A 26,900-nucleotide genomic window follows, 5' to 3' on the forward strand; every position below is an offset into this window, starting at 1 on the left:
TGACGAAAATCACTGTTTCGCGACAGATGGTTGTGTCCGTCGCGAAACGCGACATCTAAAGGAAAATTGAACTCGTGCCACACCCTTTACATGCGCACTACTATCGCTACAGGCCTAACGCCCGTTCATTATTTACATAACAAAATAAAAGAGCTAATAAAGGCATGTATTCCTTCCACACCCAGACAATATCGATTTCACCTTCCCAATAACAATTACTCGTACCAAATGATCTCGATAGTTTCTAGGCATGGAAGCACTAGCATGCTAACCCATTTCGCAACATGAATGATAAAGCAGAAAATTCTGAATGTTTACAGCAAAACAATGCCCGGGGTGACGTCAACGATACCTAGTATCACGTGATGGCACACTCCACGCAAATATCAATAAGCCAATTTTGATAATCTCATCAAAGCTATACTAGCTTTGCGCATGTGCAGTTCGCGACAACGAAGTTGCGTCTTGACTGATTTTGTTGAATGGGTTTAGCGCGACAGACAAGACGAGAGCGTTACCAACATCCGCTTGCAGTGACAACAATCCGCAGACGAAGACAATCAGCTGACTCTCGAAGCAGACGATCTGAGAATATAGCAAGAAGCAGACGATCACAATTGTGGAATAAAATTCATAGGTAGATGCTATTGTAAATAAAATATTTTCGCTACAGTTTTTCACAGATTCTGCTAAAGGACCAGCAGGGATCTGAGTCTGTATCAAACGACGGACCTCGATATTTTTCGTGTTCAAATTTGACAATGCCCGGACGGAATTATTCAGTGGTGGTCCTTGGGGCCGGCGGAGTTGGAAAGACTTCCATGGTCGTGCAGTTTATTCATGGATTTTTTCCGATTGACTACAACCCAACAATTGAAGACTGTTACAGACATGTGGTTCAGTTGCCAGGTTGGTATCTTAATTAAACGGAATTACTATTACATGTCACTCTCTACTTGTCATTTTATCAATGAAGCACGTGCCATGGTTACTTGATTGATATTCTTGATGTATTGATATTGATTGATTGATTTATTGATTGGTGGATTGATTGATTGATTGCACTTTCAATCATGTCAGTCTGGGTCCCTTATAGTACCTATCATTATTAGTTATCCATGGTTTTGCTGTTTTGCTCGGGAATATTTTATTAGAATAGCGACAAATCACAACGTCCATATGGGCACGATCCCTATAGGAGATATTTCGTCCGCGGCGCCAGGCGCATCCGGATGGGCGCGCGAACACATGCATTGTTTTTATTTGATGCAGCATTATATAAGAAAGGTTATACTCTTAATCTTTCGCAGTGTGATACGACATCTGATCACTGACATAAAAACATTGAAATCTGCCAATTACAGCCTAAAGTGAAGTTACTTAGGTATATATAATATTGTCTCCCCCGGTGTATCAATCAACATTTCCTTGTCTTATAGTCTGCATGCTCTGACGAAATTCCAAAATAACCAGCCATCGCCTGTTACTGACATCTCGCCAACATCTCAGTTTATATTACCATACAATTGCCTCTCTTGACGTTTCCCGAACGTGTTAACATTCCTCCAGCAACCTGGTCCTTAACAATCTACATTGTACCGCCTAATAGCCAGCAAGATGAAATTTGCTAAATTCGCAGACTTCCTCCAAGCTATTTCCTCGCCTGGTGCCTGGGCATCTCAGAGCTAAAAAGCAAAATGAGACACTCTTTCCATTTACTGTACCGAGGTATTGATCGTTTTCTTTAAGGCTTCCTTCCGTTCCATTAACAACGAAGTTGGTAGGGTCTCCTCACAAAATCCAAGTGAATGTGTATAGCAAGTCATTCTTATGAAAGACAAAGTAAAGAAACATATATTCTAATTATAATCAAGTAAGAAAAGATAAAAAGTCTATCTACATCTACCAGTATACTTTTTAAAACGTGTTTAAATTTGAGATCAGAGTATAATCCTCGACTTTTATACAGTGAGATTTTCCCTAAAACCTGAGGATAGACCTAAATCCTATGATCGTAAAATAAATCATTCAAGTAGCGTATGCTACATTGATTACTTCAGTCAGTGACTGACGAAGAATTTATTGCTGTTGGCTTTGACAAACATTTTTTTGAGAAGGGGGTATTTTGACGAGACGCAATACAAAGCGATAAAGTCATGGTGAAGCTTTCCCTGATTGACCATGATTACAATCAGCAATCAGGTATAGTATATTTATAGTCAAGTCGTGACCGATTCTCCATCTCATTAAAACGATCTGTCCTTTTCCGCTTTGAACCTGGCAAGTCCGGTCTCAGGGGACTTAGCCCGGCGCCTTTTTCGCAGGTGCTGATACTGATAAGGAGAATCTGCATTTGGACAAAGGTGTTAAGACAAAGTGACACGAATACCAACAGGGATATATCTTGTTGATCGTGATTCGTGACCGTGCTAAATTATCGTTATATCATGATATTAGAACCAATGTTAGTAAAGTTTACAATCAGATACTGAGTATCTGAATCAGTCCAATTATTTGGTTTAAAAAAGTAACTCGTTGCCTCATTTTATCAGATGTCGCGAGGTGTTCCAGTGTTTTTTGATTGACTGATGTAATAAGCAAAATCTAAACATTCCGATTTGCTCATCTATAATTTGATCAAGTTTCTTGGTTACACAAAAATAAGGGGTTAAAAGCTTCAGCCGTTACAAATAAGCAAATACATGTATGCAACCCGCCCCTAAAGAGAAAACCAAAAAAACTCCTTAAGGTTTTAGCTTGTGAAAAAGTTCAAACGATTTTTCAGTCATTGCCCTGAAAAACTTCGAGGGGGTGATTTGTGTTGGTTGGCCGAATGTGTGTTTTGGCAGGATGCCGCGGTGGCACAATTTTCTCGTAAAAATGCTGATCACAAAAAATTGGGAACGGCAACTTGATTGCTTCTAATTCTTATGTCATCATTAGAAAGGCCACTGCGCAGATTAGCGAGTATGTACTATGAGAATTGAAATCTTGCGTACCATTCCCCTATAATTGAAAACTTTGCAACCGAATCGTCATAACAGAAAAAAACGTATAGTTTTATCAGTATCAGTCTGTTGTTGAACGCATGAGGAAAAAAAAATGCAGCTTCCGTCAACAAAAGTTAGCATGTTTTAACGTGTTTACATAGAAATGTCATGCTAAGCTTATCGGAATCGTAAGCTGATGATAAACCTTTCGTAACCCAAATCCCGCCCGGGCTAACGGAACAAATATACAGATGCTTTGAAAGCAAATCCCGGGTAAGCGTCACCGAGGATGGGGCTCCAGTTCACTGAGATGCAAACAGGCAAACTCGATCGTGTTTTTACCCTAATCCTTCTTCTATTGACGTATAAAGGTAGCTTTTGTGTTCCGCCAGTGCTCTCTGGGTGTATGAAAGACGACACCGCGCTGACATTTTGAGGAAAAGAAGGTTTCAGCGTTACTTTTTGATAAACCTATAAATGGCATATTGAATGTCTTTGCCGTTTTTTTTACATCAAAGAAAAACCGAAGTCAGAAAATACTGGAATACTAACCATGGTTGAGGGCGTATTTTGTTTTTCCAGAAGCCAATAGTCTGTGTGGTGAAGTGCGGATGATGAGAGACACGACTGTACATATATGCAGCAAACCTTACAACATTCATGCGGGTTTTTTTGTATTATACATCTTCAACTTATAAGTGATCGCAGTACTTTTTCGATATAAAAAATTGGTGCGGACAATGGGATAGGCGTTTACGTTGGCGTTTCATCGGGGTTTTGGCGAAAACTCCCTATTAATCAACCCCAAATTGCACCAAAATTGGCGATGGTGCCATGATACAGCTTCTCTCGCAAAGGGTGTGTGTCCCACATTAGCGTCACTTTCACTATAATAGGCCATCTAAGATGCAATATACATCATCTCGAATGACGTCGCCCCCCTGTGCGCTGGGATCTGTCCCAATAATAAGCCATCTCCCCTGACTGCTAAGAAACAAAAAATGCCTTGGAGGATTAAGCATCGTCTTTGATCGGGTGTATAAATATCTTGGAACGTTTCATGGTAGCTATAACTCATAAGATGGGTAATGGCAGAACTTTATTTAGATGACATTAAACTCCCTTCGGCACAAGATTAATCGATTTCGGATAAAACGGCAACAACGAAAGGAATGATATAAACAAAGAATATGATTTTGTCTTTTACTGGAAACAGATTAATGAAAAATGTTTGCGAACTATGCATGTTGACTATGACATTAACCTAAGGTTGTCTATCCATAGGCCGTAATCTTGAAAACTTGTTGTCTTCCCTGTACAACCAACGGGAACGTGCAGTAAGCCAACCAAAGGTTAATTTATTGTGTGGCGTGTCACAAGCTCACTGCACTAGCGACCACGACCGACGGAACAAGGAAAAACACCACCAGCAAACAGTCTGTGGATACGCAGCTTCAACAGTTATCTTTGTGAACCTTCCTTAAGAAGGAACTGCCAAATATGATTCCTTTTGGCCCTTGCCAATTTAGATCCATCGACCACCATGAAGCTGCTACGTGGGGGTCGATGATATCGAGATTTGCCCTGATGACCCTTTTATAAGACAGTATAGAACAAGACTAGCTTAGCCTCTCTGCACCTAGAGACCCTTAAGAATAATTACTTTGTACAAGGCTATATTACCCCGATGAAGCAGGAGTGATGATTCCGGTTGGACGATGGCAATTGCCAGTGCACCGAATGCTATTTCTGAACTGATCCGATATCCTTCTCAGTTCTCCACAAAAAGTGTCCTATTATACTATATAATCATATCAACTGCCTTGGGTGAAGATTTGCTCTGTTTTCAGTATGAATGACAATGAACAAAAACGCTAATGATAATGCCGAAAGTTATATTGATATTTGATAATTTTGGTAAGGAAGACGTTGTGTAACTTGGTTCCGATCGATAAAGGCCGCGGGTCAGTATTGTGATCCTTTACATCATGGGCCATCGTTAATGATGTATATTAATTCAACACAATATATTTGTATTGAATTCGATATTTTGATAGTTACATGAACATAAATAAACTACGTCAAGATGTTGACAATGGACCTTGACAAAAATAGTCCGATATTGCGTTGATTTAATTAATAAACCATTATAGAGTTCGACTTCGTGTCTTTTCTAAATACGAACGTTGCCATGGCCATTTGTTGATATAAGATCCATGGCAACCTGTTAACTGGGACCATGATGACGTCATGATGACGTCGAGGGACCCACAAGGGAAATAACTAAATCGATGGCTTCCGCTAGACGCGTGAGAATGTGAGCTTGGACGGACCCGTATTTCCGTTCTCCGGGTATAAGCAACCTGACCAATCAATTAACTTGACGGAACTCTGCCTGCAAACACGGCTACTCCCATTCGTAATTTGCCGGTTGTGACAACAACAAAATGGCCGCTGGTAGTGTTATGATATAAATCAATAGTTCGGTCGCGTACAGGCATTTCAAGATCAAAGATCACATTCTCTCAAAGCAAAAGATGCCTAGAAGTACAGCCCCAGTGATGGTTTATTTCCAATCACCGCCTGCCTCGATAAAAACTATTCAGCGCTTCACATTGGTTCATTTCCAATCACCAGTACATCCGGCAAGCATCCCCGTTTTGTGAGTCGTCGCTACTTCTGGCTATCGTCGCTACTTTCTGCTGCGCCGCAGGTGCGCCACTCATGTACAAGTCATGTCTAGCGTATAGATTTAGGAGTTGCCCCTAGATTTAGCTGCGTGTCTTTTCAATAAATACCAATCAATGCCAGTACATGTATAGGTTTGCGCGAAGAAGCGCACATTAGCGCAAGTCCTTGTCGATTTTATCGATGAACTCCCAATTTGCTGTGTCTATAGATCGAACACCACTTGACTATCGGTAAGATTTAGAGATGTTGCCCATTTTTTTTACATGACGTACATTCGACCACGTGACGGAACCGCTATAGATCTACGCCGTGGTATCTCCGTGGCGTCGTCGAAGAATTGTCACCGCAGAATTGGCGACAACTCGCAAAACGGGGAACCTTGCCTGACTGATCACCGCCTCGGAAAAACGATTTAGCGCTTTTGATTCTATTCGCTTTAGCCGCAAGAAAAAAATGGACGCGAACGGCGTTGGCCTTTATGTAAGCTTACTGACGTAGTTCTTCTACTTTGATCCTTTTCTGCTTTGCTCTCAAGTAACACTTGATTAGCAATAAAAGCATTTTAGGGCTGTGTCAGTTATCTTCCAGTTTGCTGCCTTTACAATGCAGTTATTGTTTTACGATATAAGTTTTTTAGCCGATACAAGTAGGCGTTTTGCACAAAGCAGACGATGCATTAATTGATCTAAATCTAGTCATGATTATAGTACTCAGTAACTTTAAATGTCAGATTGTGGGTTTTTACTTTACTCGCATCACACATGGGACTATATCAAGGCACTTTATAAGAATCATACGTCCCCGGGCATTACGTCCGGTCTTTGATTTGCATTACAAAACGTTGTTTGAGCTTTTGGCGACAAATAGATGTCACAAGAAACCAGGAAGCCTTTAAAGTCGTTTGTGAAGCCTGTTTGTGATAGTTAAGAAAACTTAGCTAAATACCAAGCGTCAAAGACAAAGTTAGAATATATAGCAGGTAAAGTTGTATCATTTTACAAAATGCTTTTCTCTTCCGCGCGCATAACCTGCTGCCGCGAACATGAAAGCTTTGACACCAAAACGCGAATTCATCGCCTATAGATGTCTGGCGCAGCTGAACGCGATCTCCTGTGACGGCGTTACCATACCAACATTTTCAAGACAAGAATATCTTGTTATACACACTATGTTTTAAATTACAGGATTTTTTGTATTATATTTACGTCCCCATTTCATGTTATCAATATTGTAAACAACTCCAGCTGCCTACACTGCTTCCCGATAGTTTCGTGCTGCCACTACTATAGTTACATTCTTACAGGTTTCTACCGGGTATCTGGACAATAACAACGTCGTATACTGTCAATTTCTCTCACGGATATTTAGACGTCCGAGGTTATACATGTACACCAACTGAATATGGTTTTACCGTCGTAAAGTCCATGAATCAGAGTAGCCTTTATCGTACTAGAAGGGGTGTTTAATTGTGATATTGGCCACGATACAATTTGTGTTATGTGACAATTAACCAATGAAATCAGATACAATCATATATTATTCATCTTGTTTTGGACACACATCCGTGTTTTGGATGACGACGCAGAGCGTCATTCATGCCACAAATGGATGTCTTTCAATTAAAAAGGCTCTTTAACTCCATGCGGTAACTAACTGACATGTTACTTTTTCTCCTTTTTACGAAAACAACAACTTTCCTCTGCAAAAATGTATATAAGTCTCGAGTATCTAATAGAAGCAAAATATGGCTTCTTCTTTTTCATGTCGCAAATGTATTGGCTATTCCAGCGAGTCTGCCCCCGGCTAGCAACTGAACAACAACCCATCACCTCGTCGTCTGGCTCGCTTGTCTATAATTGTGTTCCTAATGTTTCGACAAGAAGGCTGGAGAACTGGTCAGGACAGGCCACCAAATCAGTACAAAATGATGTCGTATCGTCTGCGAGCAAGCGATATTTCTTCTTTGTGCAATCTTCGCGCCACATAAGTAACATTCTATTTCCCCGCCATGAATGTGCAAACAACATTAAACACGGATTGAAATGTCAGGTCAATCTGAATGATTCTTTCTTGTTGTCAACAACTATGTAACCACACTCTCACAGATCGAACGTATGAGAGGCTAGGGAAATTATAACATGTAAGCGGAATAACTCGCGTCAAACATGTTTTACAGTGTATTTCTCTGAAACGAACAACTCCTTCCCCCCACCCGCGAACATCTTGCCTTCCGATACCCACACCTATATGTGAAACCTTCCAAAGATGTCAATACCGGGCGTCAACACTCAATTCTGCAGAAATTACGCAGAGCTTCGCACCATTTGCACGACTTTGAAATCGAATATGTCTATTTGCAGTCTTACCAAAGAGACTTCTCTCCTAAAAAAAGATGGTGCTATCTACAGAAAGTTTCCATGTTGTATAAACACCAAAGAAATACTTAGTTGGGCATGTTCTTTCCATTTCACCATAGGTTTGCCAAGAACACCAGTACAATTAATACAAAGTGCATAAGAAATGTACAGCTGGCAACTGCATATTCTTAAGATTAAACAAGTTCGTGTTTGCAAGGAAATCCTAATGACTTCCGCTGCTAATGTGCAGTGGATCTTGTGACACCAAGTTAAAAGTGTTCCATTAGTGTACCAACGGAAGTTTCCAAGTCTTCTTTCAATGGGCTGTATACCAAGTTGTTAGTGATGTGTTGCGAACGAGAAACACATGCACTGCATGGGGTAACAAGGTTGCATAAGGTTTGGAGATGAACACTGAGAAAAGGAACAATCTGGAAAAATCTTTCATCTAAAGTCAGAACGTGATTTTGTAAATCGCGTAAGGGACGAAAGAGAAGAGCAGGTTAATCTGTCCTAAACAAACTGCACTTTGGGTGACATAAGAGTCTCTGTCTCATGATCGCTTTGAAGACCGTCAATCGCGATGGCATCTTTGTTTTCCGTCTAATCTATCTACATGGACATTTTTTTCACTCTAATGTATACGTAGACGCAAATACAAGACGTTCTTGATGAACAACAACATGCTATGAAGCGTTTTCTCCAAGACCCTTCCCCGCCTAATTGCCAATATCGTTAGAAGACACGTCTCTCTTATCTTTGATGGTATCCACAGCTACAGACGCCAATCTGTGATGTTGTTGGTATACGCTGTCGAGAAGATTTATCAGTATGTAGGAAAAGGCGCCTGCGTTGGGTTGCAGGAGTGAGGGAGTGTGGGCATATTCTTTCAATAAAAAAAGATTGAAAGATTATGATTTTCGGTGTAATAGAAATTCCATGTACCCGTGAAATTTATCGATTCATTAAATTCTGTTTACTCATTAACCTTGTAGGTTTCATTGTTCATTTTATTAAACAAGTCTTTTTATTGGAAAGTTTGACACTCCGATTCAGCCCCAGACAGGTTTTTTTGTAATCATAAATGCACTTTGTGTGATATTGTCAATCTATAGAATATGTGTCGTTATTTTCGCGCCCACGCTATGCACACGTACATAGTGCTAATCAACGCACCCAGATGCACAACACCCGATACGCGTCAATCAACTACTGATTTCAACATTCTCACTTTCCCAATTTACGGGTCCAATTATTGACCTCAAAATTCATACTTTCCAGTTTAACGTCTCCAATTACTGACTTTGAAATTCTTACTTTTCCAGCTTACGTCTCCAACTACTGACTTCAATATTATTAAAATTTAAAGTCACCTCGTCGACTTCTTCACCTTGAATTTATTTTTTCAAAATTTGTCTTTCAGATGGCATTTTCCACACGGTTGAAATCCTTGATACTGCTGGTACCCATCAGTTCCCTGCAATGAGGGATCTAAGCATACGATCTGGGCAGGCGTTCGTCATCGTCTATTCGATAAACAGTGAAGAGTCTTTCCACGAAGCTATGAAAATTTGCAACCTCATCAGTAAAATGAAAGGTAGGTCAAAGCACACGATATGAACAGAGAACGGACATCCAGAGATGCCAAACGCTCCATCCACCAAAATCCACCTAGTTTTTTCTTTTGCATATTAAAGATGGTCCTCCACTCCAGTAAACTTAACACCCGTTCAGCTTTGAATAAGAAAACCCTTTCCGTCGAACGAACAAGGACATCCTACGGTGATTGCAGTTTTGTGGCATCAGCTGCAAGACTGTGGAATCTTCTTCCTCATGAACTTGCCAACACCATTGACTTTCTGCCTTTCAAAAAATCTCTAAAAACATTTCTCTTCAAGGAACATTTCGGGCCAGCGCTTTAACAGTCTCATCACTGAGGAGCGCTATACAAATTCGTGACTCTTATCTTATCTTATCTTATGTCACTGTACTCTCAAATATCGATTAATTGGAAACCTCTATCGCATTCTAAAAAGTTTTTTTGTTTCTTTGTGACAACTGGACGGCAATTTTGCATCAATTCAACATTACAGAGTCAATAAAGTGCACTAGCAATCTAATGCGAATACATGTATTGACAAATAAGAAAAACGAGTCGATCGATTTCTTCATTCGTTCTCCATTTCTGGAAAACAGGACATGGGTTTCTTACTTGGCTTTCCATCGCTCGAGGGAACAGTAATTCAGAAAGCGATTTGTTGTCGGCCCTAATCTCATTTGACCAATATACTGATGGTATCACTCAAGTTGACCGGGGAAAATGATATCATACAAAATCCGCTCCTGGTGGGGTTTCATTATACGTGCCATCCAGACATCGCCGTAAGGAAACACGCACCGGGGTTCTTGCTTTCCTTCAATATGAGATTATCTTCTCTTGGCGACAGTCGCCAAAACTATGATTAGGCCAAAGTGCTATCGATATGCTTCTGACATTTATTCGCGTTGCCGGAGTAATTTACGCAAACCTCCCATTGAGCCCAATTACTTCTTGCCGACGATTATGGCTATCATCGACCAAGCTCTATTTGGATCTCGATATATATAAAATGTGATTATTACGCGTAACAAGCGCCTGGGGGGAAAGACTTAAAGACAGTGGGGAGGATTAAAACAAAACGGCAGTCTCGACTCCGATGCGACTTCATGGGAAGACTCGAGGTTTCGCGAAAAACCGTCTCAGAATCACATACATGTAAATGAGACAAACGAATGGCGGGAAATCATACAAAACACAGGACATGTAATTTTGCCAGTGCTGCCGCATCCTGAGATTCAGGGTTTTTTCACTCCTACATCATAAGGCTGACTCTATTGAAAACCACAGGTATACGTGGATGGTGCTGCAGGCACGGCGACGTTCATTTGAGAACCATGACAAAAAATAACAACTCCAAGGCTATGCACGTCTCCTGATATCACGACAAGACATTATTACCGCTCTGTAATGTAGGAACATGGCTCTTCATTTTCTGCTTTTGTGTCGTCTGCTGAGACCCCCTGGTATTGGGAGAATAGAATACTGATTAGCTGCCTTGACTTCTCATGTTTCCCAAACAGTCTTCTATTTACAGAAGTCAATATGGCTTAAAAAGATTTTTTGTGATTGCCATCATCGGGAATCTGTTTTTCATCATAAATGCTTTTGCGACCGACTTCGCAATAATGTGAAAAGGATAAAAGTCACCCATGAGTTTTGAAAAATGAAGGCATAAACATTATCTCGACTCTTTCAGCATCTTAGTTGCGGTATAGAGAAATGTTGACCCAAACCATCTCGGTTACGGAAGAATAAGCAACTGCATCTTGGTTACTGTACGGAATTGGTGACCAATATCACCTCAGTTACTGTAGTTAATGGTAAGCAACATCATCCTGCAATGGTTGCTGGAAGGGAAGTTGTGACCATTACCACCTTAGTTACTGTATAGGGTATGATAAGCAACAGCACCTTGGTTACTGTAGGAAGTGGTGACCGATATCACCTTGGTAACTAAAGGGAAATGATAAGCAACAGCATCTTAGTTACTGTATGGGAAAGTGGTGACCAAATGGTAAGCACCATCTTTAATGTCGGGAAAGGTAACACTATTAAGCTCCAATCATCGTATGGTAAAGTCGTTAGTACTTCATACTCTGCACGATCGTCATTTTGTGCAGAATATCCACAGGGAACATTACCATCCGATCATTTGCAACGTAAGCTGCTGCTTTTATTTTTTAATTCGGCGCAGAACATAATTATGTGTATCAAAGTGACGTGTAATATAAAGTATATACTAGTAACTGTCTTTTGAACTTTGGGTCAGAATAGTCAGCTACCATTTGCCTCAAATGGAATATTTAAAGGCTCGGCATTTCGGTGTGAAAAAGCCAATCAAGCAAAGTGAATAATTGATAGACCAGTTACCGTCAGGAAGACTTACTGCTTGTCTGGACGTCGGATAATTCAGAGCGCGTGACAATGTTCCCGTTTCAGTATTCAACAAGTTCCCTTCGGGATGCCGCCAATCTCCCGATATAGATGACTTCGTGGACGGCTTACTGACAGAACCCAGACTCAGTCCGAGGCACTTCGCGTAAATGAGACCCGTCCTGATGAAACCATGCTGAGGAAATCAGCAGTAATGTTCGCTTCTCTCCGGCTCTCGCACAAGATATATAGACTCCCATGCAGTCAATTTCGTCATCCTGATCGTCCTTCCTCTATGTTTCCTTTAGGTGAGGAACGAGGCCATGCAGTCCATTGCGTCCGGAGTCTACAGCACAAGAGAGCCGGAGGGGCGAACATTACTCCTAATTTCTTTAGGATGGTCAAAACCAGACGCATCAAAATCAGCAAAATTGGGGAGGGAAATGGTTTTTAAGATTGCTTTTGTGTATAACAATAGTGAATTCACAGCATCCTTATTCTTTTCATTTTAGCTAGTTGTCAATACGAAGACGACATCACTAAATCTGGGGTTAGATTGGCCAAAACGGGAAAAGCTTTCGTGTATCACAAAGGTTATACAAATAAATTTAGATCGGGGATGAAACCTCCGTCCTTGCACCCGCCCCATCACCAGCAACAATTATTGTGAATAATGAAATATTATGAAAAATAGATAAAAAAAGTGTTTTGATGAAGTCTGTTATGTTGTCCCGAACAGTATTATCATGGTCATATTTGCCTCTTCCGCCCAGTTTGATGAATAGCTTCATTCAACATTTAGAGATGATATTTTACATCGTGTTTCTTCCTTCTTAAACGAAGCTAATGTCATGAAGACGCACATAAGCTATAGTTAGACTGACTTCTATCAACCTTTGATTTTAACGACTGACAGCAAAACCCTCCGTTAATGTCGAATCAAAAGAAGAACTCGATAGAATCAAAATCTTTGATGTGAGGTTTGTCGGCTTCGTTTGGAAGTCGATTTCATGCTCGCCCGACAGTAGTTGAATATCAAAGAGAAACCCCAAAAGCTTTACTTTATAGAAAGTGTGTGCGTAGCTTGAAATCTTATATCGAAACGGCAAGACATTTTTTTTCAAAGTTCTGTCGCGCTTTGTGAGAGGTTGCAATATCTGAGTTAAAACATAAAAATATATGCAAAATACGTCATCCTTTCAGTGTCCTCTTCATCTTTTGTCTTCTTGGTTTGTTGATTTTTAACTGGAAACTGTGCAGCTAATTTTGATTTTTAGCTTGTAACTTACAAGAACACCCTCACAGATATCTCCTATAGTTCAAATAAGTGATCTAGAGTGCCCGGTAACTTGATAGATACAGCCCTGGTCAAAACCGATATCTCACACTGTCTTAACCCTTCCCTGCCCTGACCGCACATGAGTACTTGATAAATGCCCCACAATTTTATTCCGAAAAACCTTAATTCATGCTGTTTCTTTCAACGAGGAATTCCGTGTTGCGTGATCTTTTCTGAAAACCAAACGAGTCTATCATGCAAAGTATCCAGAAGCAATTTCTTTCTTTAGGCGCACAATCCGTCCCCGGGGTTCCGTATTGATGACTAGCGGATTGAGTGTCCGATGGGCTTAGTTTAATTAGGGTTTGGTGTGTGTGACCGGCTGATAAAATATTGAAGCTGTCACCTTGTTTCTCCAGCGTAAATACGTGTGTCGTGGACGTTTCCGCTAGAGGCTACAGTACTTGAACTGGCGCCACTTTAACACGTTTTGTAAACACCGTGGGAAGATTCGTCAAATATGGCTGACATGTGCATGCAACGAAATGTCATTTATAGGTGATTTGAGAATTCTGTATCTGTTGAAATATAAGACAACTGGAAGTCCCATCCCAATATCTTTGTAAGATAAGATGTCCAATTTGCGAGATTGTGGAGTTATTGCGGAATTTCCTGACATGCTTGCACAAATATTATTAGAATAAAAAGGTGACATGCGGACTCTGTTGCTTTTGATATCTTACAACTTGAAGTCCCTTCCAAACATTTTCTCTTAAAATGATACATCGCTTGGCCCAAAAAAGTGCACTGAAGTTTAAGGAGCAAACACTCTTACAGAAATTATTTTTGAGCCGAAGAGCATAGGTCACTATATAGAAAGCCAAGAGTATCGGTGTTATTGTCAAATATTGCTCTGCAATATCATTAAAAGGTTTCATAAGGACTCTATCCTTTTGAAATATTATAACAGGAAATCCCTTCCCAATTTCCTGAGTAGAGTATTAAGAGGTCGCAGGAAGGGCAGTGCGAGTCAGGGTATATCTGGGGTCGCGTTCGTTCATAGGTTACCAAGGAGATTTAGATGTATCATACCACAGGTGCCTTGATATCCCCATATATAGTCACCTCCATTCGTGCAGATAATGCCATACGACACGGCCACGCACTTAATCAAATTAAGGAGTCACACCATCTGCTTTCGAGGATGCCTGATGCAGACGGGGTGCAACCACCATCACTGCGTCAACTTGAACGCCATAGCGCTTCGGATGGCGGGCTAGCTATAACATCCACAGTTGCACGAGGAATGGCTTGTCACTACCAGATCACCAGATCCAGTCAACCCTGGCCCTTTCCCTGGTGCATGTCTGCAGGAACTAAACCTGCAACCGAGCCGTCCAAAATAAGACCATGATCACAAATTAATTGAAATAGAAGCTGCTGAGTCTCACTCACTCAGCAACCATCAGTATCACACAATCTCGTTATCTGAAAAGTTCCACCACTGATGCGCCTCCCATTCAAATCCGTTGTCTATGGAAACCGGTGAGCCTTCTCGAAAATAGATTCTATCGGTAAATCTTCCCCGGTGATTGACATCGGATAACATCGCCTGAAATAGCTGCTGACGCTGGCGTGATAGGCTACGCAGTCTCTCACAGATCATTCAGGGGAAAAATTCTGACGTCAATTTATGAGCCAAAGCAGGGACATGGTCTCTTTCCGAGAAGCAAGAAAGCTTATCAGGTTTTTCTCATTCAACTGCTTTGTGAATATTTGAATCCCGTCACTTTCTCGGGAGATCGTGAGACAACTGATAGGCACGATCAGAAAAATGCGATGACGTATAAAATATCGAAGTCGCAGGTTATTTGTGCCTGCAATGGCAACATGGCCAAAGAAAATTAACAAATCTATTGCAAAATGTAATTCCATAAAAAAAGGAAGAACATGTATCGGAGGAAAACATGAGTATCCTATGTGCATATCAAAAACTCATTGAGAAAATGACATCTAAAAAAAAGGTCACATAATCTTTTTGGAGGAAATGCAAGCCTCAGTCGCTTTTTCATGTTCAATGAACATGGTTAGTCATAATTGACGATGTTGTCAAGACTGTTTTGCTGATCGGAGACAACATTTCCAAGAAATCTTTATTATCTATCGCAGCCCGTTTGATCCGCTTCAACGATACAGGACTGCATGGTAGCTGATGTTGTTTCCAGTCACCGGGTAATTTCCTCGAGCGAAATTGACTCGAATGTTTTCCCTTCATATCCTTGAGAAAGGAGGAGACTTTAGGACTGGTGTTCAACGCCGGAAAGTCGGCATGGTTCCCTTGTGATTTGTTTAATTCTGAATAATGCAACGGCAAAGGCAGGACAGAGATCATCTTGTCAAACAAGGCTCCGAGATCGCGAAGTGAGGTGGGGATTGAACTTGCTGCATTGGGTAAGATGAACGGAGAGCTTTTGAATAACGATCGGAAGTAGAATTGACAGCTTGGAGAAAGTTAGTGAAAGAGAAGAAACTACCCCAGCGAATTTCGCACATGACTTATCAACATTACGATATTTGGAGCCAAGAAAATTGGCAGTATGACTGTTTGCCAAACGGAATGAATTGAGCTAACACCCATCATTTCCATGGTTACTTTCGTGTGCATCACTTGGTGTCAACACGGTACAAGCAATCTCCGTAATGGAAAAAGTGATTGTTTGGCTGAGAACGAGCCTTGGTAATTGACAGGAGTACAGCTGAAACCTTATCCAATATATAATATTGTAATTATAGTACGTCTGACGTAAAACAAACGTGTTGCTACATTGCGCATGTCCTTTCCTCCTCCTCCTCCTCCTCCTCCTCCTCCTCCTCCTCCTCCTTCTTCCTCTTCTTCTTCACGGTTTCTTGTTCTGCTTCGATCTTTTTTCTTCTTCTTTCGGCTTCGTCTTTGCATGTTCTACTTCACTGTTCTGTCGACTTGATTCGAAAAAGTCACAAAAAGCCTTTATTCGACACTGACATGGCCACTAACGGTTAGCCTTAGGTTTGTCGTTTTGCTTGCCATTTTGCTTCTATTACACGTCAGAGAATAATGCAACAGCAAATGAGCTTATAGAGTGTGATTGGAGAACTGCTTAACCCACGAGATATCAGGATAACAAACATAATCAAATTTGTATCACACTCTGACATTCATATTGTTTTCTTTTCTATCGTTGTAGACGGAGAAACCGTACCCATGGTGCTTGTTGGAAACAAGGCGGATCTGGTCAACCAGCGAAAGGTTGCCAAAGATTACGCGGGGAAATACGCCAGCGAAGTGCTCAGTTGTGCTCACGTGGAAACAAGTGCCAAGTTTAACATTAATGTCGGTACGCTCTTCACGGAACTTTTGACCAAGGCTTTAAACATTGTGGAGAAAAAGGATTCGAGCGAGAAGAGCAAGTTCCGGCGGTCGTTCAAAGGACTGAACAACAGTTTAAAGATTCCGCGGCGGTTCAGTATGAAGAGGCATTCCGCAGACGGCGGGACCCGGACGGAGCCCGTACAGAAACCCCCAAGCGGAAAATGCGTCGCTTTGTAGATTTTGTGCCGTGATAGTGAAAAACTCTTCGGACTGGCTAGTGTTGTCGAACTGGTCCAGTTTTGTAGTTACGACAAATATTGTGATATGCTTTTGTATGCATTCTTCAGTCGATGCATTGTACAAATGTACATAGTATATATAGGGGGCTACATGGATTTGGTTGACCCTAAGCGAGAGGAACGGAACCTTGGCGGCATTGATTATCAATTATCAATTGAATTGAAAGCTATCCATCACTTTTTCGCATTCTTCTCTCCGCATGGTCCAAGGCTGGAAAGCAATCATAAACCCCCTCTCTGATTGATTGATTGATTGGTAGTCACGGGAGATGAACGTTGGAGATTATCGATTGGAGTGACCAGAATGACGAAATGAGATTGTGACAATGGGATTTCCTTCAACCATTTATTGTATGATTTAGGAGGGCTTGTCTTTAGCCGGATACTTAATGGGGTGGGAATCATGTTCATCTTGTACGAGTCATGCGTACTTTGACCATCCCTTTGGACTGACCAACGCTGTCATTTTATAGGGTTCACCACGGACATCTGAAGGGGCAAATAAATTTGTGATGGACCATTGACTCATGGCGCTCCGATGTGGTCACGAAGGTATGTAAGATACGCTACTTGCCTTATGAAAAGAAAATATTATATATTTGTAAATACGCTGGGATGAGGTTTACTGCATGGTCGAGTGATGTAATGAAATGATTTCAGTGACTTAGATATTGTTAGTTACAGTACAATACGACAAACAACAATTTCGTGCGTGAGACAATTCTTTGGTGTTTATCTTTGGGTTCCCACTGCGTACCGTCGAACCGTCGTCCATAGCCATAAGACCAGCTTTCCACAGCGATCGAGGTATTTTTATGGTATCGGCGATTTCGTTGGTCTCGTCGACCAGGCCGGTTTTTGAGTTCCTATATTATTATGGTAAACTCAAAAATAGGAAAACGCCAATATTATACCCTTAAAAGATTGGCTGGAGAGGAGCGTCGCTCTTACGACGTTTTCGGAAAACCTACTGATGTGTCTGAGAAGATAGGCTAAGTTAAGTATACTGTGTTTTCTGGTCGTTTGTGGAATGTGGTCGTTTCGTGTGGTGTTTAGTTAATGATTAAGTTGACATTTTTGAATGGTACATGTTAAAGTAACCGTTATGAGTGTGGTGCCCAGTCATTGACACTGGGTCATTTTTCGGACATGTATTAGTTTATAGCTTGAAGAAACCATGAAGGAACAATCATGGACTGAGGTATTGGTTGAAATTCGGTTTGGGGATTTAATTCCGGTACTATGCAGATACCAGTTAGGTACATGTTTTTAACCAGTCCTTCAAAGATTTATAATATCCAGTCTTACTAATTTGATTCGCTGCAGAGCCCCTGGTTCAGCCAAGGGCAATTTTAAACTAAACTTTAAATTGATCGTTTTTAGTCAAATGCAATGTATAGTTGCAGAATTGAATTGAAAAACTGGAAGAAAACGTGAACCGATGCGACACCCTCACCTTTGAACAATGTTCCCTTTCACCCGAAGATTCACTATCAAATGTACACGTACGTCTATGACAATACTGGAAACGCTTTTAGTTTGGCTAAAAATTGATAAAAACCCTGTTAATCTGCCGGAATGTTGTGGATAAATTGTTTATCAGTCTGGTTGTCATGGCCATTGCCTATGGACGAAAGGCTATTGTCATAACGCCTTGGCGGAAATAAAGCCCGGTATATGAGTCCCATCCAGGGGTTTAAAGGTAAATCGAGAATGAAAAAAGCACAACTTTAATGGTCTTCCTGTAATATATACATTGATATACAATAATTATAGATGGTTTGATATACAATATCATATACAGTGACTACTATCGTAATCCTATTGTAGATTATTGTGTTTAAGTTGCGGATATCTCCATATCATTTTGTCAATGCGTGTATTTCCATCAACTTTTAATCACCATTGGTGTAGAGTCATGTTCCTTTGGCGGTGTTTTTGCCCGTTTACCATACCCATGCTTTATGGCTTAATCTTTTTAGAGCGTTACCCGCTGCGTATCCGCCGCTGAGCCAAAACTACCTCTGGCCCCAAGCGATTACTTTATATTGTACATATAAATCAAATAACCCGCCAGAAGCGGAGACATCATCAAAAGACACAAACCGCACCAGCGCGTAATTATTTGCCGCTGATGGGGCCAAAAGTAGATTTCCATGACACTTGGCCTTGGTGGGAAACGCACTATGGTGGAATCATGCCTCATGCATGTGTCATCACCGTACAATTCATCAATGATACGGGCAAAGGATACGAAAACTTTGGTTGCAGGCTGACAGAATACCAGCGTCTAAATTAGGCCTAATAATATGTACTAGTATGTGTAATACGTTAATTTGTAAATTCTAAGGACTTTTAGAGGTAGCTGTTTTCTCCACAAAGCTATCATAAATTTCAAAACAGAACTAGTACTGGGCGATTGTAAATACAAATGTACATTCGTTGTATATATTGATTTGTTTCCAGTAAATTTGCTTATGAAATTTGTGTTTTGTACACACGTGAAAATATCAATAAAGATAAAATACAGATAACATAAAGTTGTTGTTTTTTGTAAATTATGTTTTGACAACTCTCTTTATGTCTCACAGACCTCATGACCTACAGGATCCTGACTTCAAGAGTCTAGTATCTGAAATAAAGAAGTCTCGCCAGAGTAACCAGTCAGGCGGCAAAGATCTTCGAACAGCCGATCGTTATTATAACCCCTACGACACAGCTTACAAGACAAACTGCAGGAGACCATCCTCACATATACTAGAGGTTTTCAAAAAACATGAACTCCGCCTCTCGATATTTTCGTATATGACGCAAACCGAATCTCAGGACGAGTGGAGACTGACGCATGTTGTTCGGCTGGCGTTAACGCCCAACCGGCGTTGTGTGTCTATCCATCTTTCACTCGAAAGGAGAAGACTTTTGGATCGACGTACACCGCCAGTATAGGTCGGCATGGTTAAGGGTAAACTGAGATTCAAGTTTGAAGTCCGATAGTGCCAATAGTGAACAGAAGCTCTCGATTATCATAAAAAAACACGATGGAGACACAATTTCTTCGGGTGGAATGACCTGCAGAGTGTGGATGACATTTTAAGATCCACCGCCGCTGAAACCATACAGCTTCCGATGGCTGTAAGTTGGCACCAATATTAGATTTAGAGCTCGTTATCGGGTGAATAAATCCAAGACATCTAATTTTCTAAAGATCAAGGTCGAATAGACCCCACCGCCTTGCTACTTTAGAACACGTTTGTGGGTGTTGAGGGAGTAAAGGTATACAGTTTTTGCTTATAAAATCTCGTTTTCATCAAGATTCAATAATGACTATAGTCCATTCGGAAATGTAAGTGGAAGGTTTGACGCGGGAAAGATGCGGGAAGGATGCGGGAATGCAGCGGGATCGAGACAGAGAGCCGGTGCATGGATCGGTTCGGTGGCCCATCCGCATAAGATATGTGGTTGAGTGTCGTGGAAAGGCACTCTCATAACAAGCAAGAGCAGCCCCTGACACTCATCGGATGAAAGACGTTGTTTCATACCGTCCATCCCATCAAGATAAAACGTCTTTTGTGCAAAAACGTCCTGTCCTGGGAACTCCAATCAACAATCACCATTTGGGCAGGAAGGAATGTGATTATCCGAGTAATAGTATAGATCGAAATCTATCGTTTTTGCCTACTCGATTTCATCATTTACCATTCAATCTTTCTAGAGGATGGCCCCCTTTCACTATTACCTTCGAGAAGGACTTGCCTTCACCCCATTTTATTCACATATATCCAGGACCCCGATGCTCCTCTCCAGCGCCGGGAACTAGTACCATCTTCAAAGCAGCTATCTCTGTCACTATTGTCAAGCGCTAGATTTAGCCACTGCAAGCATCTTTACTTTCTATTCCCATTGCCAGGCTATCCATTACAAAATTGAAATTCGTCTGCTTAATTGAAAGTCGTCTGCTCATTGTAGACTTGGCTTCCGCCTCTAGCGAGTTGGCATTATATTTGCAAAGGGAGCCTGCTTTGATTCGTTGGAAGGAGATAAAGAACTTTATAAGTGCATGTTCCCCCGAATTTATATTCAATATTATATTTTGTTGCTAAAGACGCCTCAGAAACGCCAAGATTTAATGTGAAGGTTCATCGATTGCTAAAATAAAAACATCCTGAACTTATCTCACCGTTGGGCGTTTTTTTGAAGTTGCCATCACCAAGATTTTGCCAAGTTCAAGCGTTTAGTGCTAATTTTGAGGAAACGAGTAACAATAACATGTTTTGTAAAAATAATGTACAGAAAATTAAAATATATGTCCTTAGCATCAAATCTATTTATCTGAGGTAGATCGTGGGTTGGTCTTGTAAATAAATATCTATGATTAAAAGTTGGTAAGTTTTCGGCGATATCTATCGTTCTGTTCACGGACATTGCCCGATCCTGGTTGTGACTTTGTCCTTAAAAGACCAATTTGAGACAATTGGAAAATTCAACTATATGGAATCTCCTAACGCCGCAGGGCTTCGTGTAAATATGAGTTGTTATAACAATCTTTCGCAACAGCCCATCCCTTTATACTAGTATGCTAAAGCGGTACAAAGCAGAGTTTGACAGATCAGAAATACTTCTATAGGCACAAACACGTCAGTGTGATGACACCCAATATTGGAAAAATCTTGTCAATAACCTTTTGAAAAACGTCTCCAACGATCTGGTTTCAAAAGCAGGCCATGGTACATGTCAGGAACAGGAACCCAAGTCTCCGCCTACACTGATCCATCTACTGAGCTCTCTCGCGACAGGTTACGGATTTGATCTACCATGTGTTGACGTCTGTCAACGTTGAGCGAGTAATGGTACAATTACGAACAGATTAAAAACCAGTTCAGCTGTCACTGCCTCTGTGTGGCGAGTCCATCCTTACCACTTAGTGTCCGTTTCAATGCCTACTTTCTGTCATAGTTCTCAAAGGCTTTCTTCTCAACTGGATTTGGCACTGGCAGGCCAAAGCACAGATGGTTGTGACATTGTCTTCATTCTATACTTCATTGGGTGTAACAAAAAACGTTTGTCTGAAAGAGCGGAGCATGTCGAAGAAATGCTTTTGATCTGATGTCATTGGTCTCTATAGCCATACAACATAATCCATCACCGAATGAATAGTAGAGTAAGACACTTTCTATGAGGGTTACTGTCACAGCCTCCTGCTCGAGGAGTCGTCCTGTCACAACCTAGGTGCCTCTTCCAGCTGGTTAAAACTGTATACAAGTGCGTCGTGAGAAGACCCAGCTATGCTGACAGTAACAACATTCGAGCAGACAAATTCCTTGTTGTTGTGGGGTGTACGAGTGCACATTTGAATGCTGATGGAGTATAGCGGATTTGCATTTGTAAACTGTGTGGTTAAACCGATTTTCAATTCTTGAGACATTTTGATTCCTTCAGTCGGTTTTGAATCCCCATTTTTCCCCCTCTTTATGCTCAGTATCAATAGGCCTGGATGACTTTACTCAGCCACCTGGTAATTGATTCTCCATGGTGTCCGCCTTCTTCAGCTGATTTTTACTTTGAACACAGGATAGGCCCAACTTTGATGGAGACACACTTGATGAATGCAAGTGAACGAAAAAAGACAATAATTATACGTTATCAGCATCATATGTATTCATTTAAATCATACATTTCAAAACAAGGTTTAATCCCCGCTACAAACCCTTGATCCAAATCCCTCAGCATAAAACTCAATACGTGTACATTACAGTATAAAATCTACTCTATGCACAACCAATGAAAAAGAGCAGTGTTAGCCCGAGTTCACCCTGTCCCTCTGGTGTTTCAGAACTACAAATTTTCTCTCAAGATCTGGCACTCGAAAAACAAGAAAAATATGAAAACAAATACTCTGGTACTTTAAAGCATGCTTCAATGACTTTGCATCAAAATCGCACAACAGGTATATGAAATTTTACTTAAAAATACAGAGATATCAATATGTCTACAAAGCAGATACAATGTAAATCCTGGTACAGAGTTATAGGAGTCCAATAATTCAGACCAGCATTACTCCATGTTATTTGTGAGTGCGTTTTCACAGAGGGAATAGAGCCTTGGATTCTGTATTTTGTATTGGGCAACATTGTCCAGTAACCATTCCCTGGAGACGACCTCTGCTGAGAACTTTTGCTTCAATCCTGCAAGTAGAAGGCAATTCGATGGCTATAACTTTTAACATAGGTGAAAGTGATTGCTGCCGTCTGCCTTTCAACTGAATGAAATAAAACTTCTGATCCTATGAAGTTGCTTCAAAATCTCCTAGTTTAAAATGAGTAAAGGAAAAGAAGAAGGATTAAGCATAACGGGACTGAATTTACCAAAACTTAAGATTATCATTGAAAGTGCCTCAAATATCGAACAGCAAATGGAAGTCGTAAGCAGTTGCCCCATGTATGTCCTTTACTGTAGAGCCTCTCAAGAATAAACAACTGCCAGACGATTCACCAGGAATTGATGATGAGGACCAAGATTTCGTTAGCCTCATAGCATAATTGCCTAACTCATATTAATTTTGAAGGTTTTGAGAAAAATTAAAGAACCATTTTTTTAGACAACGCTTAGGAAATTTTTATTCGAACTTTAACAAAAACTTATAACAGATGTCTCAACATTTTTAAAACCATAAAATAAGTAAACAATGCTTGAATAACACAGAAAAGTGACATGGACATAAAATTTTCACATTTTGGCCAAAATATGACTCAGGCAATTATGCTATGAGGCTAACGATTTGATAGTAAGTAGTTTACAAGGAAAAGTCTCCACAAAATGGCAAGCAAAACTACTCACTGTCATAATAGCTCTGTTCCTTGAGCGTCCTATCCGGTTCAGCAATAATAAAGCACCTAGGGTTATCCGTGAACTCTTTGGGATGGTTTACCAGTTTAGCACCTAACATCAATATCAACAGTTTGGTATCACCTGCAAACAATTAAAGACAAGAATAATTCTTGTGGTGCCAGGTTTTTTTCCTGCTGCTTTTTCTCTTGTTCCACAGTGAGAATCCACGGATGTAATTCACCCAGCAGTTGGGTTGTGATGAGCCAATTCTTGGTCTAGAGGTATACTTGTGTGACTCCATAGCCATAGTTGCTACTATAGAAATTCGACCACCACAAGAGTGATCTTCCTAATGCAGTGAATTCTCAGCTGCCAATTGTCAATGCGTGTCTAATTCATTGCTCCAAGCAGAACATAGTTAACATAGTGTTCATTTGAAAACTAATTTTGCCTAAAAGAACAAGTGAGACACAACATGGGACCTCTCCCCTTTATACCTGATGAAAGGGTAAAGATTAGAAGACAAAATGATTTATAAACCTACTAATAGGCATGCCAGTGAACTGGCCATGGCAGTAGATTTCAAATCTGTCCAGGAGAAGTCTTTTTGCATTCCTCGCTCGGAATGGGCCGTTGTGATTGGGACCATTGACAGTGTCTCCGTGGATCTCAAAATCATCCTAAAATGAAAAGAGGCAATCTTTAAATAACAGGCTAAATCTGCTACAGAAAAAGACTGTTGACCAAGCGGCGTGGGAGTGCTAGCCCATTGCCGAGCCTTGTCCAATTAACAATCAATCCAGTAACAAGCTAAGAGGAGTCCACAGGCCCACCAAGAATCTAAGGAATTGAACACACCTCCGGTAGACAGACTCCTTGCTGTACCGACTCAATCATCCAGTTCAATGAAACCACCCAACATCTTCCCGCTATTCCAAGGAAGTATTTCAAGGTACGTTCGCACACACAGGGTTGGCCTGAAAAAAGCACAAATAGATGTAATTAACTTATGATGAATTTTTATCATAAAGCATTATTTTGCCAACAAACAGAACCGAAGTTTGGTTGGGCAATAAAAAGATACCTTCACTCCAACAGTTTGGTTAGCACATTGCCAAGACAGAAGACTTGAAATCTTCTGTCTTTTATAATTTGTTACATGTGGCTATACATGTACATACAAAGGTCACTTAACTTTCAACCAATCAAAGTTTTTTGGTGGTCTAGCTTTACTCAATACTTGTTGGGGAGAAAGACAAGGTCATTTGGCCTACCTTCGACTGTCTGGACAACAACGTGGGTAGTTTTTTCAGAGAACTTGGATGAATAGATGAAACCAAAGGATTCGATAAAGTTGGTCATCACATCCTGGAAAACAATTGAGTGGATAGTTAATATGCTTTAAAATCATAAAAATGTTTTAATCATTAATGGCAACTCAAGACAACCAGCCATGACTTTATTGATTCCATTAGGTTCACATTTCTACATCAAAATCAGCCACTAAACCAGTCACAGCATAGGCATTACTCACCTTCATAGTCTGGTTGAGTCCAGACACCACAAAGGTTCGTCCCCTCCTCATGGGTAGAGGTGCACGAGCTGGGGAAGACACTGACATAGAAACAGCACCTGCCTGCTGCTTCTCAACCATTTGCTCCATCAACTGTCTCACTTGAGGAGAGCTCCGTGGACTCTCCCGTGGCATGCTTGCAACTCGTTTCCTGTGACCATCAACATCATCTAGTCCTTCACCTCCAGCTTCAGCCTTCCTCTTAAGTTGATTTTCCTTATCTACCAGTATGCCAGAGGTCTTCTCCAAAGATTTCGGAGTTATCACCTGCTTCACAGATTTTGGAGTTGTCGTCTGCTTCACAGATGTTGGCGTCTGCTTTACAGATGTTGGTGTCTGCTTTACAGTTGTCATCTGCTTCACAGGTGTGGTCAATGTCTGCATTACAGATATCGGAGTTGCCCTTTGCCTAGTATAAAAGTCAGGCGTCTGCTTCACAGATTTCGGAGTTGTACACTCAGACTGAACACCTCGTTGAGTATGCGGTGATTGCAAATTTTGCTTGACATTCACTGACCTGTGCTTAGGAGACAGAGGTTTAATAGCATCTTCCCCTTTGATTTCTACGACAGAAGACTGAGAGTCATATTTCTCTGATGATCCAACTTTTGGGGAATGCCTGCCTGTGAAATTCTCAACACAAGGAGACTGTCTTCCAGAGGACTTTGGAACACTATTCGGGGCTGGTCTGCGTGAATTGTTCCTGGTATCAGTTTTGGCCAAGGGTGAAATCTCCAGGCCTACAGACCCAACACTGTTGAGACCAAACCGAGATGGAGACTGATCCTCATCATCACAACACTTTTGTTCTGAGTGCCGAATATTTTGATTTTTCTCATAACCACTATCCCCTAAGTGCACATCACTAGCCAGAGATGATTCTGCTCTATTTACATTTGTCTTAACATATGGCACTGCTGAGAGGGATTTCAGCAAATGTTGCGAACCGAGGTCATAAGTTTTATAAACCACAGGACTCATTTCTAATGTCGTCTGCCTCAGCCTCTTTGGTACATGTCCACCAGCATCACTCAAACTCGAATTGTCACAATCCTGTTCATCCTCATTCCACATATCATCGGCATCCAGGATCACTTCGTCATTTGGAAATTGATCCCCACAACCTTTTCTTTTTACACCAATACCTTTCGTGCCACATCTACCATTTTGTCTATCAAATCCTTTTTCTCCCTCTTTTTCTTTGTCTGTGATCTTAATTGAATCTCTCCGCACTGTTGGAACACTTTCAGACGGCTCCTGAGTTTCTGCTGAACTGGACACTGATTCTAACATTGTCTTTCTACTAACTCCCAATAACCTATCTTTCGTTTGACTCTGACTCAATGCGACTTCATGCTTATCCACATTTTCTACAGAATCTGGGATCACGCAAGGAGAACCAAACTGAGACGACAATCTCCGAGAACTCTGAGATACTGCCGAGGTCGGTTTTGGAAAGTTTCCATCCTTTTCTTTGTTATCACTTTTCTTGAGACCAGGCATCAAAGCAGAACCTTTACTACACTCATCTTCGACATCATCTGATGTCCTCTTAGGTAGTTTC

The 26,900-nt window shown here is 40.9% G+C and overlaps 2 protein-coding genes across 2 annotated transcripts; one reads left to right on the forward strand and one right to left on the reverse strand.

The window, feature by feature from the left end:
• Positions 1 to 446: 446 nt before the first annotated feature.
• On the forward strand, positions 447 to 19,462 carry LOC135483634 (ras-related protein Rap1-like). Its single transcript, XM_064764615.1, has 3 exons — positions 447 to 909; positions 9,462 to 9,635; positions 16,515 to 19,462. Exons 1-3 carry the CDS (start codon positions 762 to 764, stop codon positions 16,874 to 16,876), a joined length of 684 nt encoding a protein of 227 aa, XP_064620685.1. The 5' UTR covers positions 447 to 761; the 3' UTR covers positions 16,877 to 19,462.
• Positions 19,463 to 22,636: 3,174 nt separating this feature from the next.
• LOC135483833 (breast cancer type 1 susceptibility protein homolog) lies at positions 22,637 to 24,736 on the reverse strand. The gene is made up of 4 exons (XM_064764881.1): positions 24,622 to 24,736; positions 24,308 to 24,443; positions 23,773 to 23,904; positions 22,637 to 23,120 (listed from the first exon to the last, which is right to left on the reverse strand). Exons 1-4 carry the CDS (start codon positions 24,658 to 24,660, stop codon positions 22,990 to 22,992), a joined length of 438 nt encoding a protein of 145 aa, XP_064620951.1. The 5' UTR covers positions 24,661 to 24,736; the 3' UTR covers positions 22,637 to 22,989.
• Between the last annotated feature and the right edge of the window lie 2,164 nt (positions 24,737 to 26,900).

The sequence above is a fragment of the Lineus longissimus genome, chromosome 2 (genome assembly GCF_910592395.1).
Source record: "Lineus longissimus chromosome 2, tnLinLong1.2, whole genome shotgun sequence".
Lineage (NCBI taxonomy): Eukaryota > Metazoa > Nemertea > Pilidiophora > Heteronemertea > Lineidae > Lineus > Lineus longissimus.

What these genes read in the sequence shown, in the direction of transcription:
- LOC135483634 (XM_064764615.1), top strand. Translation starts at nt 762, where the DNA reads ATGCCCGGACGGAATTATTCAGTGGTGGTCCTTGGGGCCGGCGGAGTT. An exon ending in ACATGTGGTTCAGTTGCCAG is followed by an intron (nt 910 to 9,461) that starts GTTGGTATCTTA and finishes TTTGTCTTTCAG; the next exon opens with ATGGCATTTTCCACACGGTT. An exon ending in CCTCATCAGTAAAATGAAAG is followed by an intron (nt 9,636 to 16,514) that starts GTAGGTCAAAGC and finishes CTATCGTTGTAG; the next exon opens with ACGGAGAAACCGTACCCATG.
- LOC135483833 (XM_064764881.1), bottom strand. Translation starts at nt 24,660, where the DNA reads ATGATTGAGTCGGTACAGCAAGGAGTCTGTCTACCGGAG. An exon ending in AAGGAGTCTGTCTACCGGAG is followed by an intron (nt 24,444 to 24,621) that starts GTGTGTTCAATT and finishes TTTTCATTTTAG; the next exon opens with GATGATTTTGAGATCCACGG. An exon ending in GTTCACTGGCATGCCTATTA is followed by an intron (nt 23,905 to 24,307) that starts GTAGGTTTATAA and finishes AATTGTTTGCAG; the next exon opens with GTGATACCAAACTGTTGATA.